The sequence below is a fragment of the Panthera leo genome, chromosome D1 (assembly GCF_018350215.1).
Source record: "Panthera leo isolate Ple1 chromosome D1, P.leo_Ple1_pat1.1, whole genome shotgun sequence".
Taxonomy (NCBI): Eukaryota; Metazoa; Chordata; class Mammalia; order Carnivora; family Felidae; genus Panthera; species Panthera leo.
This window is the reverse complement of record NC_056688.1, coordinates 85,278,285-85,295,481: the sequence shown is the minus strand read 5'-3', so window position 1 is coordinate 85,295,481 and position 17,197 is coordinate 85,278,285. Positions and strand designations below refer to the sequence as shown.

The window sequence follows — 17,197 nt, the reverse complement described above, 5'->3', positions numbered from 1 at the left end:
GTGTAGCTGTGTAGTGCTAGGTGCAGAGATGAAAAGACAAGTAAACAGACAGCAGGTTACCAGGTAATCAGAGAGGTTGAAAATCATCTCTTTGGTCAAGTCTTGAAGTTTTAGGAGGCTAAGAGTTAGAATAAAGCAGAATGACAAACTGCACAATATAGAAAGGACCATTTGCCATGCATCGGACATGTAAGTAATATTCAAACATACAGATAACACTATTAGAAATGTCAACATCAAATAGAAAATTGTCTATGTGTAACTTCACAATTGGATTGATGGGTGAAATTTCTTATCTCTACTCCTACTGTGTTAAGAATCATGGAGGGGAAATCCTTTTGTCTGTTCTCTGTGGATCCTACTTTTGGTCCTGGTAAGATTGGAAGACACCAGAGCTGTTGGAAGCTGTCTGGGAAAATAGATTTGTAATTGTGAAGCATGATGATGGTCCTTCTTACAGTCAACTGGGAAATAATGAATTTTAGCCTAGGAAATTTCCCCTAACTGAACTGTCAGTTATGGGCTGCCTTCTTGCCTCTACCCTCTGATAAATGGCATATTTCAAAGAAAAAAGTGTGTGTGTGTATGTGTGTGTACACACGTTTTATAGATTCTCAATAGGAATAGTATAATGCATGTACATACTCAATGAGTTACAATGAGTAAGCTTCCCAGGGCAGATAGTTATTTCCTCACTTGTGAAAGGAGAGAGAGTATGTAACTTGTCTTGGAAGTCATATGCTTTCAGACGAGGAAGGACTCTAAAGAGCATCTATTCCAAACCTTCTTTACTAGTAGAAGTAGTAATAGTCGTGATGGTGGTGGTTGTGATAATAATAATAATAATAATAATAATAATAATAATAATAATATCATTATCTTATAAGAAATTCCAAGCCCAGGGGTGCCTGGGTGGCTCAGTTGGTTGAGTATCTGACTCTTGATTTTGGCTCAGGTCAGGATCCCAGGGTTGTGGGATTGAGCCCTGCATCAGACTCCGCACTGAACATGAAGCCTGCTTGGAATTCTCTCTCTCTCCCTCTGTCCCTCTGCCCAGCTCATGCTCTCTCTCTAAAATTAAAATGAAATGAAATGAAATGAAATTCCAAGTCTACTAGAAACTAAATGATCTAGAAAGGTCATGTATCTAATCTAGTTAATGTCAGATCCAGGACTGGATTATAAGTCTCTCAACCTTAGTCCAGCACATGTCATGATATTTATGACTTTGATTCTTGGATGAAATACTGCTTCTTCATTTTCCTCTCTTTTTGTCATTATTGGTATTGTTATTACTAGTTTTAAGTTTTGTTTTTGTTTCTCTGTAAAAAAATCTTTTTAGGGGCACCTGGGTGGCTCAGTCAGTTAAGCATCTGACTTCAGCACAGGTCATGATCTCACAGTTCATGAGTTCCAGCCCCACGGTCATGCTCTGTACTGACAGCTCAGACCTGGATCCTGCTTCAGATTCTGTGTCTCCCTCTCTCTTTCTTTCTTAAAAACAAATGAATAAATGTTAAAAAAATTTTAAAAATAAATAAAAAATCTTTTTAGCTGTTGCTTGTTCACCAAGAAGAGGAAATTCTATGGCATTTTCTAATTCAATCCCATATGAGCATCATTGCATATTGGATCTAAATTTGATTTCTTTGCATATAAAATGTCTTGAAAAATGAACAGATGAACTTTTGTTTGTAGGAATTTTATTTTGCATATGTTTATTTATTTTGAGAGAGAGAGAGAGAGAGAGAGAGCTGGGAAGGGGCAGGGAGAGAGGGAGAGAGAAAACTCCAACCAGGCTCCACGCTGCCAGCATAGAGCCTGACGTGGGGCTCGATATCACTAACTGTGAGATCATGACCTGAGCCAAAACAAGAGTCAGATGCTTAACTGACTGAGCCACCCAGGTGCCCCTGTAGGAATTTTATTTTTTAAAGAAGTTATTATATATTAGAATGATATCTTCTCATCCTGCCTGCTATAGACACCACATGAGAGGTTTGTTTTTTATAACTTTGGTAATAAAATTTAAAGGTGACATTTATAGATATATGTAGAAAGAGACTCCTGATAGAAAAACTACTAGTAAGCTCACAAGGCTTATATATGATATAAAACTACATGTTTGCAAAATTTCCAAGGCAATTCTTGAGCAGAATTTGAGCTGTGATAAAATTTGAGAAATGCTAGGAAATTTTTATTTATTTTCTTATCCAAGTTATAGTTTATGTTCTTTAGCTACCCACTGAGAAGATCCCTAAACTGCCATATATTAATTTCAAACCATTTTTCATAATGGCCTTATTATTAATTTTTAGGGTTATGACATTTTAACATTTTATTGGCATATCTATTTATTCAAAGATATCTTTATTCTCCTATCACGACTGTGATCAGCTCTAAGGACACATGTGGTATCTACCCTCACACTGGTGAACATCTCTCCTGTTGTATTATTATTTGAGAAAAAGATGCTACAAATTCAGAAAATCAAAACTGAAACCTATGTAGTTTATGTTTGTATAAGCACATTCATCCTCAAGTCAACACTGTAATTCAATTAAAAGACAACATTTTGAATTTTACAGCTTTTGACAGTTAGCATCAGCATATTAATTACCAATTTCAGAGTCTTGCACTTTGAAAAATTATCATTTTCCATTTTATTTATCTTGAAGAAATATGCTCACAATAATTTATGCAACAGGAGGAATTGCCTGTAAGCAATAAAGTTGCTCTGAGTTACAGCTATTCTGCATTAAAATGATCTAAATTTTATCAAAACCCAGCACATTTCCATCAAAGCATTACAGCAGTCACTTATTATTATTATTATTATTATTATTATTATTATTATTTTAAAGTTTATTTATTTATTTCGAGAGAGAGAGAGCGTGAGCACGGGAGGGGCAGAGAGAGCGGGCGAGAGAGAGAATCCCAAGCAAGCCCCAACTAGGGGCTCAAGTTCACTAACTGTGAGATCGTGACCTAAGCAGAAATGAAGAGTTTGTCACTTAACTGACTGAGACACCCAGGAGCCCCACTTATTATTATTTTTAAAAGGACTGTAGTTGTAAGATCGGGATTGACAGCCTTAAAGACCAGCAATAATGTTGTTTTTATTATTGCTTCTTTTAGTGGTTGAAACATGAGGTTTTTCAGCACCTCAGGAGAATTTGTATAGTATGAAACTATTTAGTGAATACATGATCACAGTTGTGTAAAAAACTGTGTTCATACCAAAGTTTTTTTTTTTTTTTTTAAGTTTATTTATTTATTTTTGAAAGAGAGGCAGGGGCAGAAAGAGAGGGAGAGAGAGAATCCCAGGCAGGTTCCACACTGTCAGCCCAGAGTCTGACGTGGGGCTCAAATTCACAAACCATGAGATCATGACCTGAGCCAAAATTGAGAGTCACATACTTAACTGACGGGGCCACCCAGGTGCCCCTCATATCAAAATGTTTTAGGTCACTAAGATTATGCATCAAATTCTAATTAATGAGCCTATTTATTCCATTTTTTTTAAAAAAATTAATGTTTATTTATTTTTGACAGAGAGAGAGAGAGAGAGACAGAGCATGAGCAGGGGAGGGTCAGAGAGAGAGGGAGACACAGAATCCGAAGCAGGCTCCAAACTCTGAGCTGTCAACACAGAGCCCGACGTGGGGATCAAACTCACAGACTGCGAGATCATGACCTGAGCCAAAGTCGGACGCTCAACCGACTGAGTCACCCAGGCGCCCCTGTTCTATTTTTAATCTTCAAGTAACACAAAGTAATTTGTGTCATAGTTTTCCAATCTAATTGAGAAGATGTCCAGCTGAAAGTCGCATGCTCTGGGTTCTAGTACCTATTTGATACTACCTAGCTCTGTGATTTTTGATCAGCTCACCTCATTTCTCTGTATCTCACTTTATTCATCACTGTTCCCTTAAAATTCTCAATCTTTGTGTTATTGTCTTGGTTAATGAATATTATTATTATAATCATACATTTTAGTCCAGGACCCTAAGTCAATATTTTTTTTTTTTTAATTTTAGAGAGTGTGAGCAGGGGAGAGAGGAAGAGAGAGAATGTTAAGCAGACTCCGCACTTAGCAGGGAGAGTGATGCAGGGCTTGATCCCACAACCTGGCATCATGACCAGAGTCAAAATCAAGAGTCAGACGCTCAACTGACTGAGCCACCCAGGAGCTCCTCCCCAATTTTTTTTTAAGCTTCTCTTTTCCTTTATCAATTACAAAATAAAAAGATCTCCAGAAAGACTAACACCCCTAATACCTTCCTCATCCCTACCCAAAGCTGACATTGAGCAGCAATTTCATTTGCTGAAAGCCTGAGAATCGATTCTTGGCTTAGGGATCAGTTAGACCTTGAAAGGTGTTTCATAAGATAATTTTACCCAAGTTTTAAAATTCTTTGTATTTTCTCACATTCCTGTTCCTCTCTTCTCCATTCTAATTTCACTTTATTTTAATAGTGTCATGTTCTCTTCTAGTTTACCTAAATTTGACACCTGAGACTTATCCTTGCCTCCTCTTTCTAACCCCAACCCCATTTACTCTATCATCAAATCAGTTCTTTTATAATAAGGATGTTGTCTTTCCTTCCCCCACTGCTCTCAACTCTTCTAGTTCAGTGTTTTTAAAAGTCTGGTCTGTAGACCACACCCATCCAAATTCCCTAGAGTTCTTATGATTGGAATCACTTGCAATACCTGTTAATGTAGCTTTTGTGGGGTGGGGGTCCAGACCTTCAGAATCAAAATTAAGGATAGGGGCTTGGAAACCTACATTATTATCAAGTATCTATCTCAAAATGCCCAGGAATTCTTCACATTTTCTAACATAAATTGGATGTGAGCAAAAGATTAATGCATACTGAGCCAGTTTTGGACTGCTGCCTTGGCATGTTCTGCCCAGATTGTAAAGCGCCTTGCTTTAGAATACAGCATTACCTGACACCTCTTATTCCTAACCATTGATGTTTCTGTCAAAACTCAGAGGCAGTAGGAAAAGTCTTGTTTAACATCCCATTACACTTAATTTAATTCATTTGTCCTACCTTTGTAAGGTTTCTAAATATTAATGAATACATGATTAGTTAATTTAGGCCCGATTAGCTTCATCACATTTTAGTTTTTCTTTTTTTACTCAGATTTAGTTTAAAAAATATGATATTCCTTAATAAAATTCTCTGGTCATTTCTGAAACAGGTGTCTGATGTTCCTAATTTTCCATGGTATCCTTTTCCATCCCCTCCTCTTAATCCTTATACTTACTTATACTTACTTTTTTTCTGTCTTATAGAGAGAGGATCTCTTTTGGAAACAGAAATTTCTAGAATATTTTTATTGATTCTATTTATTCTCTAAAACTCTTTATCGCTGTTGCCCTGGGTAATTCACACAGCACTGCCACCACCACCACTCCTTTGGGTACCAAAGACATTCACTGTCTTAGGGAAGGAAGTTTTCAGTTGGTGAGGTAGCAGTGATGATAGTAGAATGAATGGGAGAATGGGCAGTCCTCTTCCTGCCTGGATATGGAAAACGATCCTTTCATTTGAAACCTACAGAATGTTTCAGTGTGGAGAAAAGTTGTCAGTGTCTAAATTACATTTTTATTACAGACATAAAGGAGATAATTCTCAGAAGTGGGTGTTTGGAACTGACAGCTGCATTTATTCTAAGGTAAGGACTTTGTAAGTCACAGCTTTTATTCTTAAAATTTTCTGTTCTCAGGTTCTTATAAATGCAGTGCCTATTGTTAAGACCAAGAAATGCTTTTTCTGCACAACGATTTCCCTGTGCCCAGAAGTTTAGAATATAACTTAACTCAATACTTTCCTGTGAGGTTTTGTTTGACTTTAAATTACAAGTTTTCCAAAACCAAAATAATTCTTTCCAATCCATCACTATGATATTCATCACTATGATACAACCCAGCATTTCAGGGCACCGGTTTTTTTTCTTCCTATTATTTTTAAAACTTTTTTTTTAAATGTTTATTTTTGAGAGAGAAAGAGAGAGAGAGCAGGGCAGGAGCAGAGAGAGAGGGAGACACAGAATTCGAAGCAGGCTCCAGGTTCTGAGCTGCCAGCACAGAGCCCAATGTGGGGCTCGAACTCATAGTCGGAGAGATCATGAGCTGAGCTGAGGTCGGACGCTCAACCGACTGAGCCACCTAGGTGTCCCTCTATTATTTTTAGATTTAGTTTAATTTATTTTTTTATTGAGGTATAATTGACATATAACATTGCATAAGTTTACACATGTTGATTTATTACTTTATATATTGCAAAATGATTTTCATAGCATTTGCTAACACCTCTATTACATCACATAATTATCATGCTTTTTTGTGGAAATTAACTCTTTTAAAAACTTTCAAGTATGTAATACATTATTGTTGACTATAATCACTACGCTATGCATTAGGTCTCCAGAAATTATTGATTTAATAGTTGCAAATTTGCACTGGTAAATATCATCTCAATTCTCTCACCCTCTCACCACCATTCCTTTCTCTGCTTCTGAGTTCTGCTTTTTTAGATTCCACATATAAGTGATATCATGCAGTGTTTGTCTTTGACTAATCTCACTTAGCATAATGGCCTCAAGGTCCATCCATATCAGCAAATGGCAGGATTTTCTTCTCTCTTGCCACTGATGAATATTCCATTGCATATATCACATCTTTATCCATTCATCAGTTGGCACTTAGGTTGCTTCCATATCTTGGCGATTGTGACTAACGCCGCAGTAGACATGGGAGTGCAGGTATCTTTTCAATATCCACATCAGTTTTCTTATTAAAGTGAGGAGATTGGCACTTTGGAAAACTGGCAACAACTACTAAAGTTGAACATGTCTGTACAACCTAGTAATTCCGTACTAGTTTAATGCTAAAGAGAAATAACTACATATCTTAAGGAAAAGATATTTACTAAAATGTTAATAGCAGTGCTAATTGTAGTAGTCTCAGCATAGAGATTATGGAAATTGATTTAGCAATTGAATAAGTGGATAAATTGTGATATATATATATATATATATATATATATATATATATATATATATATTCATTCTATGGAATAATATAGAGCAGAGTTGGACAACTTCTGTAAAGGGCCAGATACTAAATATATGGGGCTTTGTGAGCCATATGATCCCTGTTCCAACTTCTCAACCCTGCCTTTGTAGCATGAAAGCAGCCATAGACAAGATGTAAATAAATGGTGTGTTTCTGTTTCAATTAAATTTTATTTACAGAAACAGGTGGTCAGTTAGATTTGGATCATGGGCCTTAGTTTTCTGACTCTGGAGGATAGCAATGCCTATCAACAAACTGTAATTACCCGTAACAACATATATGAATACCACAAATACAATGATTTACAAAGAAGCCAGATATAAGAGAATGCTAGCTGGGTAATTGCAGTTATTTAAACTTTAATGCCAAGCAAAACAACAAATCTTCAGGTGTGTTGTGACGTTCCCTTTCTTGACCTAGGTGAGAAATTAAACAGGTATTCACAATGTGAAATGGATTGAATTGTATACTTATGATTTACGTACTCTTCTGTAGGTATATTTACATAAAAATTTGCTTTAATAAAATGAAGATAGTGGCCTTCAGTTCTCAAGATTTTCTTCCTTGTCTATGATTCCAAGCCTAAATGAAATGTTAGTTAATCACCAATATTTAAGGAAGGCAAAAATTAGATTAATCACATGGTATTTGTTAGTGTTTGCCTTAGGATCCCACCATTTTGATTTCAGAAATGCTAAATTACTTAGATGAATGAAACTGGACATACATCGGGTATTAATTTTTTAGGGCTGCTGTAACAAAGTACCATAAACTGGGTGGCTTAAGCAACTGTATTCTCTCCGGTTCTTGAGGCTAGAAGTCGGAAATCAAGGTGCCAGCAGCACTGTGCTCCACTTGAATCCCCTTGGGGAGGATTCTTCCTGGCCCCTTCCACTGACTGGCAGTCCTGGACGTTCCTTGACCGTGGTAGCATAACTCCAATCTCTGCCTCCATCTTCACACAGCCATCTCCCTCTGCATCTGAATCTTCACATTGCATTTTCCTCCTTGTGGGTGTCTCTGTCCAAATTTTTCTCTTCTCAGGACACTAGTCATTTTGGCTTAGGGCCCACCCAAAAGCCCTAATATTAATTTGATTGCATCTGCAGAGACCTTATTTCCAAATAAGGTCACATTCACGGTTATCAAGGATTAGGCTTCAGTCTACTTTTGAGGGGACACAATTCAACTTATAACACAGGGCATGTCAGTTATCAATGTATTCCCTCTCTGTTCCATATCTACCATTTATTACCAGGCACCTGCCTCAGGCAGCTTCACAGCAGAGGACTGCCAGTGGGGTACCTTCTTATTAATGGTTTCCTTGAGCATGTTCTTCATGGGTGGCTCTATAGTGGAGTGTCATCAGCTAGGCACCTCCCTGTGGACAGCTTCCCTTGGAGCTCCAAAGGCTGCTGAAATCTGTGGATGAACTTACTCAGGGATTATTCACCATCTAGTGAGCCATTGTTGTGCTCTTTTCTATGTGGTTTGGATGTCAGCCGTGGCCAGACCTCTTCCTTGGACATTCTATCTCAGGCCCTGCAGTACTGGCTGCTCCCTTTATCTGCTATTCATATATTCTTTAGTGTTCTCTTAAACTCTTATTAGCCAATTTTCTGACTCTCTAATAGCCTGCTACTAATTGTTTATATTAAACTTGTTCCTGTTCAAATTACAATGTAGTTTATATCTCCTTATTGGACCCGGACTGGTAAAAATAATAGCTTTATTTCTCTAGTGTTCTAGAATTATGTATTTGAGCCATTATTTCCTGACCTGCAACATTTCAGAAATTTAGAGAGTTTGATACAATTTAAATTTGAAAAGTAAGATAATAGCATTTCCTTGAGTAGTTATTTGTTGGCACACTGGTTAAAACTCCAGCCTACTCACTACTCAACCAGGCCTATACACTTTTAGCTCTGTTCCTAAGCAGGGAATTTGACATAGGCATCAACTGTCAAACCATTTTAAAAATAACCTTTATCTAACTTCATGCAGAGTTTCACCCTAGCTATCCCCTTGTCCTGTTTCTGACTCCACTACATTCCTGAGTCAGAGTGAAGCTCTATGTTAGTGCAGAGGGAGTCACAGGAAGACCAAAACTAATTCATCTTCATAAAAATAAAAAGTAGAATTTTGAGACTGTACTAAAATATCCCTTTAGCTCTTTGGCCTGTACCCTCACATGAGGACTTTATTCTGAGATATACCTAGACAGAGCTGACTCCTAGTATCCAAGAACATAACTCTATCCTATATAAGTATTGACCTTCCCACCAACAGACACAGAAGAACAGGACCAAGGCTTATGTGTATGTTTTTCTTTTCTCTTCCCAAATTCAGGTACATAAACATCCAGTTTTACTCTGCTCTCGTTTTTACCTTTCCCTTTCTTATAATTTATAATTTTCTAATTATTCTCAACTGTATATTGGTAGCTAGCAAATAATTCATGCTTTTGTGTTTCAAACACAATTATTATTTAAAAAAAATTTTTTTTAACGTTTATTTATTTTTGAGACAGAGAGAGACAGAGCATGAATGGGGGAGGGACAGAGAGAGAGGGAGACACAGAATCCGAAGCAGGCTCCAGGCTCCGAGCCATCAGCCCAGAGCCTGACACGGGGCTTGAACTCACGGACCGCGAGATCGTGACCTGAGCTGAAGTCGGACGCTCAACCGACTGAGCCACCCAGGCGCCCCTCAAACACAATTATTTTTAAGAGGATTTTGATTCTAAAAATTTTAATGTTCCATTCCCAAACACAATTGCTGAATTTTTATTACAATTCACAGAGCAAAACTATTAATGAGGAATTTTATTCTTTTAGAGGCTTAGAAATTTTGATTAGATCTAAATTTAGTCACATCCAAAATTATATCCATCTAGTTAAGGCTAAAATGGAGAATAATTTGATAATTATTTGCGGCTGGATCATAAATGGAGCTCTTTCCATTTATTTAAAAAAGAAGACAGAATTACTTTAGGATATTAATAACTAATTTTGGTTCCACCACTTATTAGTTGTGTGGCATTATACAAGTCATTTAGCCTTTTGCAAGCTTCATATTGTCTGTCTGCAAAATGGAGACATTAATGCTAACATTTTGAGTATTTGGCTCAGATTCTGGCCTATCAATAGATTCTGGCATATTGATTCCAGCTAATTGATAATTTGTAACTAGTAATGATAATAATGACCAAATTTAAATATAATATTGTATTTTGTTATATTGTTTTTATTTGGATGAGTTTTGTTCTTCCTTTTTGATTTGTTTTTAAAGTTAACTATTCCTCTATTCATTTGTGAAAAGGTAAAGTTGGATTACTTCCTTTATACAGTCTACCAGTTTCAGCTAAATTAAGGATTTAAACTTAAACATGGAACCATAAATATCTAAAAGAAAACCTGGATTTAAGCATCTAACTCAGACTAGTGGCGAGTAGACCTCTCCACAAGCATGCAAACAAAGACAGAATCCATAAAGGAAAAGACTGATGGCTTTGAGTATATAAGAATTGAAAAATTCCTAACCTAAAATAGCATAAAGGAAGAACAAATAGGGAAATATGACAATAGGAAAAAGTTTTGCAATATAAATGTCAGAGATAGGATAGTACCCTTAATATATAATAAGCCTGATAAAACAGTAGAAGAGGATACACACTTCGATAGAAATATAGGTAAAGGACAGGAAAAGGAAATACATGACAAAACAAAGATTAGAAGAGCCAAACCAAATAAAAAAGATCAGCCTCGAACTAGAACTTCTAACTAGAATTTAAAGCAATGTAAAACAACAAGACAGTATTTTCTCCCTATTAAATATTGGTAGATGTTAAAACTAGGAATATCCAACGTTGATGGAAATGTGAGAAAACAAGTAGGCACATTTCCTTTTTTTTTTTGTATTTATACTTGTTGGAGTTTTTTGGTATTTTGTTTGCATTAGTTATCTATTGCTGTGTGACAAATTACCTTCAAACTTAGTAACTTAAAACAATAAATATTTATTATCTCGGTTTCTGAGGTCCAGGAACCGGGGAGTGGATTAGCTGGATAGTTCTAACCCAAAGTCTTTCATGAAGCTGTGGTCACAGTGTCAACAAGGACTGCAGTTATCTGAGACTTGACTAGGCTGGAAGATCTGCTTTGAAGCATACTTACTCTATAGACAAGAGCCTTGGTATCTGGGCTTCTCCAAAGTGCTGTCCACAACCTCAGCTAGTGATCAAAGAGAGCAAGAGAGAACAGGAGAACAAAATGGAAGCTGCACTGTCTCTCATAACCTAATCTCAGAAGTGATGTAACAACACTTCTGGCACCTTTATGGGGCCACATATACGGATCCTGCTATATAATGTGGAAGGGACCACACAAGGGTATGAACACTAAGAGGCAGGGGACACTGGGTGCTATCTAAGAGACTAGGATATTTCTGAGGGTCAGGTTAGCAATATTTATCAAAATCCATAAAAATAAATACTCCTTTTGACACAGAAATCCCCCTTACAACAACTTACCCCAAGGAATTAATCAAAAGTATGTACCACAATATATCTTTAAGGGTATTTATTAGAGCTTTGTGTATAATAGTGAAAATTGAAAACAGGTAATCAACGGTGAGATTGTATAAATATATTATGGTATGTCTTTATTATGGATACTATATATTGGTATTACAAATAATGTGGAATAATTTAGGATGATAGATAAAAATGCTAATCTTGAGAAAAATCAGATAAGAGAACATTTATTTGTATTGTATTGAAGATTGTGTGTATATGTAGAAACAAAACTGGAAGTTTATACATAAAACAGGTGGTAGGAGGATGAATAATTATTTTCTTTCAGTTTCTCTGTGTCTTCTAAGTTTTCTATAGAAAGCATTTGTAGTCAGGAAGCACTTTTTGAAAATATGCCTGATCATGTACTGACCAAGAGGAGATAAGAGTGTCTAGAGTTTAAAACATTTCAGGTGAGATTCTGTAGCCCTGCTTGCTGTATTTTTCATGAGGAGATAAATATTACTATGGAGGCCCAAGTTAGGTCAAATATGTAGACTTTCTAATGTACATAGAACAAACATCTTGGAGTGATGAAGAGGATTCCCCAGCCCCGTTAGGTTAAAAAAAAATCTCACAAGTAGATGGGATCCTTTTTAGCAACCAGAGAGTTGTCATTGTATCCTGAGGGGGATTTTGGTCCATGCGAAATTCTGAGCAGATTTGTACTTGGTTTTCAGTAGAAAACTTCTCTCTCAAGGAAGTAGAACTTACAGTCACAAAGCCGATAAATAGCCCAGCTGGAATTTGAAGCCAGAATAGTACAGTACTGTTAATCAGTATGTATTGGGAGTACTATTTCAAGTTTTTAAAGTGGAAATGATTGATCAAAGATATGTTACTGAATATGTTATTACTATACAAATTACTGAAATTTATCTTCTGGTGGTAAAAGTGGATTAGAATGATAAGAATGTAATGAAGCCCAAAGGGCCGAAGGACTTGGAAAATAGTGAGGGTTGACATTAGACATCAATTTGGAGTGATGTGCAGATGCACTAGAAAGGGGAAAATCAAAAGATCAGGCTGTCGACTCCCTAGAAGAGAAGTCCAGATTTTGGAGAAGGGAGTTGTTTATACTGGTGGCCTGAATATTGAACTGGTAGGTGCCTGGTTGGAGATCAAGATAACTTGGTCTTGGAAGTAGAAGAATACTAAAGAACTATAGTATCAAATGTCAGAACAGTCATTACCTGGGGTGGGGATAGTTTAGAATGATTCCAAAGGGAAAATGCCAGAAAAATTTGTAAAACTCTCCAAATGCATGGTAGGAGGATAAATAATAGAACTTGTCTGTGTTACTTGGGTATGTCTGCCACCTTTGCTTGACTGTCAACTCCAGGGAGCAAAGCACATGACATTTTTTTTTTCCTTTTTTTGGTTGGTCTTTGCTTCTGCTATGCCTAGCAGAATATTCAGACACATCATGGCTCTACCTTTTGGGCACTGCCTCATCCATCTCATTTGATATAGATTGAAATTTCCCATGTTCCAGGTATGCCTTATTCCAATAAGAGGGAAATATACCTTAAAAGTAAACTTGATGAAATATCTTTACCTCTGTTAGAGGATGCAAGACCTGAAACTACTATCAGAATATAAGGGATTTACAACTGTCAGAATCAGAGTCTTGTCACTTACATGTGTTTGTTGGCCATTTGCATATCTTCTTTGGAGAATTATCCTCTACTCAGATCGTTTGCTAATATTTTGGTTATTTATCTTTTTTACTGAGCTGTAAGAGTTCTTTATATATTCAGTATATACACCCCTTATTGGATATATGATTTGCAAATATTTTCTCCCATGCTGTAGGTTGTCTTTTCATTTTTGATGACATTGTAGCACAAACTGTTAAAATTTGATGTAGTATAATTTATCTATTTTTCTTTTGTCACTTATAATTTGGTGGAGTCTCTTACATTTTTTAATAGACTTTATTTTTTAGAGCAGCTTTAAGTTCACAGCAAAAATGAATGGAAAGTACAAAGAGTTCTCATATACACCAATTCTCCATACATGTACAACCTCCCCCACTATCAACATCCCCCATAGAGTGGTGATTTATTATAGTTGATGAATCTACATTGACACATTATGACCCAAAATCCATAGTTTACATTAGGGTCCACTCATACTGTTGTATATCCTATGGGTTTGGATAAATGTATAATGACATTCATCCACCATTATAGTATCATGCAGAACTGTTTCACTGCCCTAAAAATTCTCTGTGCTCTGCCCATTCATCCTTCCCTCTCTCCTAACCCCTGGCAAGTGCTGATCTTTTTTCCCACTGTGTCCACACTTTTGCCTTTTTCAGAATGTCATGTTGTTGGAATCATACAATATGTAGCCTTTTCTGGTTGGCTTCTTTCACTCAGTAATATGCATTTAAGATTCTGGAGCCCCTTACATTTTTAACATGCATATTTACTTATAGATTTTCTGAAAAAAAGTTTAAGGTTGTTCAATATCTCTTTTACCAGAATAATATAAGGACTTTAGTGCCCGTTAATTATCTTCTGAACATCTCCTCATATTTTTTGTTAGAATTTTAGTTCTATACTTTAAAAAAGAAGTTTATATCATACTTGAGGCAACATTTCTAGGTTTTATGAGCTAGTAAACAAGCTGGATGACACTGAACAAGTTGTTTAACCTCGCTGTATCTGTTTCCTCATCTTTAAAATGAGCAAAATAATAGTACCTATTTCAAAGGGCTGTTGAGAGGATTAAAATGTAAATATATTGTCATGTGGAAATTATTTTGACGCCATAGTAGCCTCCAACTATGATCCTAGATAAACTATCATAGATCTCATGGAATAGAAAGGTGTGCAGACCAAATAAAATGCTCAGATCATAGTTTATTAAATCAATTTATTTTTTTAATGCTTATTTATTTTTGAGAGAGAGAACATAAGCAGTGGAGGGGTAGAGAGAGAGGGAGAGAGAGGATCCCAAACAGGCTCGACACCATCAGCACAGAGCCCAACGTGGGGCTGGAACTCACAAACTGTGAGATCATGAACTGAGCCGAAACCAAGAGTCGGATACTTAACTGACTGAGTCACCCAGGCACCCCTATTAAATCAATTTAAAATACAAAGCAAAATGTATGGGAAGAGAGGTAGGCTAGGTAAACATACTTAAGGTGTAAGTGGGTTGAAGGATCATCATACCTGAATCTCTGCAAAGTCGACATATCTATCTCTCTATTGCATCACCCTTCTCTGCTGCTGATGTGGTTACAAGGACCAGAGTGAAAATTTGAAGAGGCCCAACACACGAAAGGTGTCTGAGAAATGACACACACTTGCTCCATTCGAGAGCTTGTTGGCAAGTACACTTGGCCAATAGCTATGCTCCCCAGTTAGCCTGATGGGCAGCTGTGGATGTTATTTAGCTGAAAATCCAATATCAGAGTCAGCAATAGGTGGCCAATTAAAGATCTTTCAATTATTGTGTGTCTCATGTGCCTCATTTATATTTAGTGTTTCATAGGTATTTGTCGCTTCATTTGTTATTTAGCAAATCATGACTATTAAATCCCTATTTTGCTACCCCTTTCAGACTTATGCTCTAATGACTTTCTGTCTGATACTTCTCAGGTTACTAACTTATCTGTGCTTAATGCAGCTAATGAATTTCATCCATCCCATTTGTTTTCTTGTCTTCTAGAGCAGAATTGAATACTCCCAGTCAATACAGCAATTGCATATCTCATGTAGAAATAACTCCGTGTATGTTAGATATTATTATTATATAAAATGGCTTTAATATTTTAATATTATCATCTATCTGAGAGTGAAGATTAGCATCCAGTTAAACTTGCTTAGATTAAACAACTAATTAGAAATCTTAATATTAAAGTTATTTGACTTGATTTTTTGATCTGAAATAGATAATAAAGTGCAGTTTATTAGTCAGACCTTTTTACTCTTAATCTAATTTATCCTCCCATAATTTCAGTTGTATAGATTATTGGCTGTTACTTACAAGGCTAGTATTATTTTTTATTTTTTTTCCTTTCCTACAGGCTTATCCTCAGTTTGTTCTGACCTACCTGGAGGAACTAAATGCACAAGTGGATGTGACCCAGACAGAGTATCACATTCACCATGGTGCCCGGACTAAAGCTCATCATGGTAGCAGCTTAGCAGAAGAGGTCAGTGTAGTGAGCCAGAGGCAAGACAGAAATAGATCTCTAAAATGTATTTTGAAAAGAGAAAATGTTCAAGTCGTTTTCAGGAGACAAACACAAATTCACATCTTAATGATAGTGATTGTTTAAAATCATACACATAATATAAATATCTATATGCATGTTTATATTTATATAAACATCCATATATGTTTACATAAACATTATTTTATTAAATAGTGGATGACCCACTAGCTTTTGTTGGGACTGCTGCCTTTTCTTCTGACCACATGCAAATGATTTCTGTGTTGAATGAGGCAGATTGGAGGAACCCTGAAAGTGTAAGGTTAAATTTGGGGCATATTTTCATTCAATGAAAATTACCTACATTATTCTTATATTTCATTTATTAGGTTCTGGAAAAAAGTGCCAGCATCCCTGGTCTGAAGCAACTGCCAGAGCCTTCAGACACCCATTTAATGCCAGAAGGTTCTCTTGGGGAGACAAGGCAGCTGACGGTGGCACTGGTGAGGAAACTGGAAGAGAAACATCCTAAGGCTTCTGCTCAGAGGTAGGGCACTGACAGAATGGAGCTTTATTGCTCAATGACATTCGATGTTTTCCTTCAGTTTCATGTAAGATTGATTTCTTGAAGATTATTGAAATACCTCAAAAGCCCTTTGGCTTTCAAGCACAGTAATTTTCAGGTCGCATTTGATGAAGAGAGGTGACATTTATGCGTATTTCATTAAAGTTTGATGTATGGTATTGTTTATAAGAATACTTAGAGCTTCTGTCCTGGGATCTCACTAAAAGACTCTGAAATAACATAATTAAAGTGATACTGAATATATATCCAGTTGTGAAAATACCAAGAGGTCCTTGAGAACATCATACCCATAGACAATCCTTTTTGTGGTCCATGAGGAGATTATTGCACTTAGACCTGAGGATAAGTGCACAATAGATGGTCTTAAGCAGTGATAATTTAACAGGTTGACATAATTTCTACAGAGTAAAACTATGCAATGATTTTGCTAACCAACTGAAAATCACCCTTGGTTGGACAATTTCTCTGATTCTCTTTATTTAATTGGTAAACTACAGTTTATGTTTAGTAGTAGTAGTAGTAAAATTATTGTTAATTGTGTTGGGTTACAACAAAATAATGTTATAAATTGCAATTTTAGTATAATAATTGTTGGAAATTAACTATTGTTGAAGTACTCTTAAAGGAGTAATATAATTCTTATTGTACTCACTGAAGTTCAAGAGAATTCCTAAGTTTAAATATTTTAATTGTAGATAGAAATGTTAGTTGCATGAAGAAAGAAAAAAAGTGACAACTTTTCATTTCTTTTTTTAAAAAAAAAATTCCAGCTTT

The 17,197-nt window shown here is 36.1% G+C and overlaps 1 protein-coding gene across 2 annotated transcripts in view; it reads left to right on the top strand.

Moving 5' to 3' along the window:
* DCDC1 (doublecortin domain containing 1) overlaps window positions 1-17,197 on the top strand; it is a 479,157-nt gene that overhangs the window by 272,838 nt on the left and 189,122 nt on the right. For both annotated transcript variants that reach the window (XM_042906361.1, XM_042906360.1), the window contains 3 exons: window positions 5,631-5,691; window positions 15,709-15,837; window positions 16,227-16,384. In XM_042906361.1, the coding sequence (XP_042762295.1) occupies window positions 5,631-5,691; window positions 15,709-15,837; window positions 16,227-16,384 (348 nt within the window). The remainder of the gene's footprint in view (window positions 1-5,630; window positions 5,692-15,708; window positions 15,838-16,226; window positions 16,385-17,197) is intronic.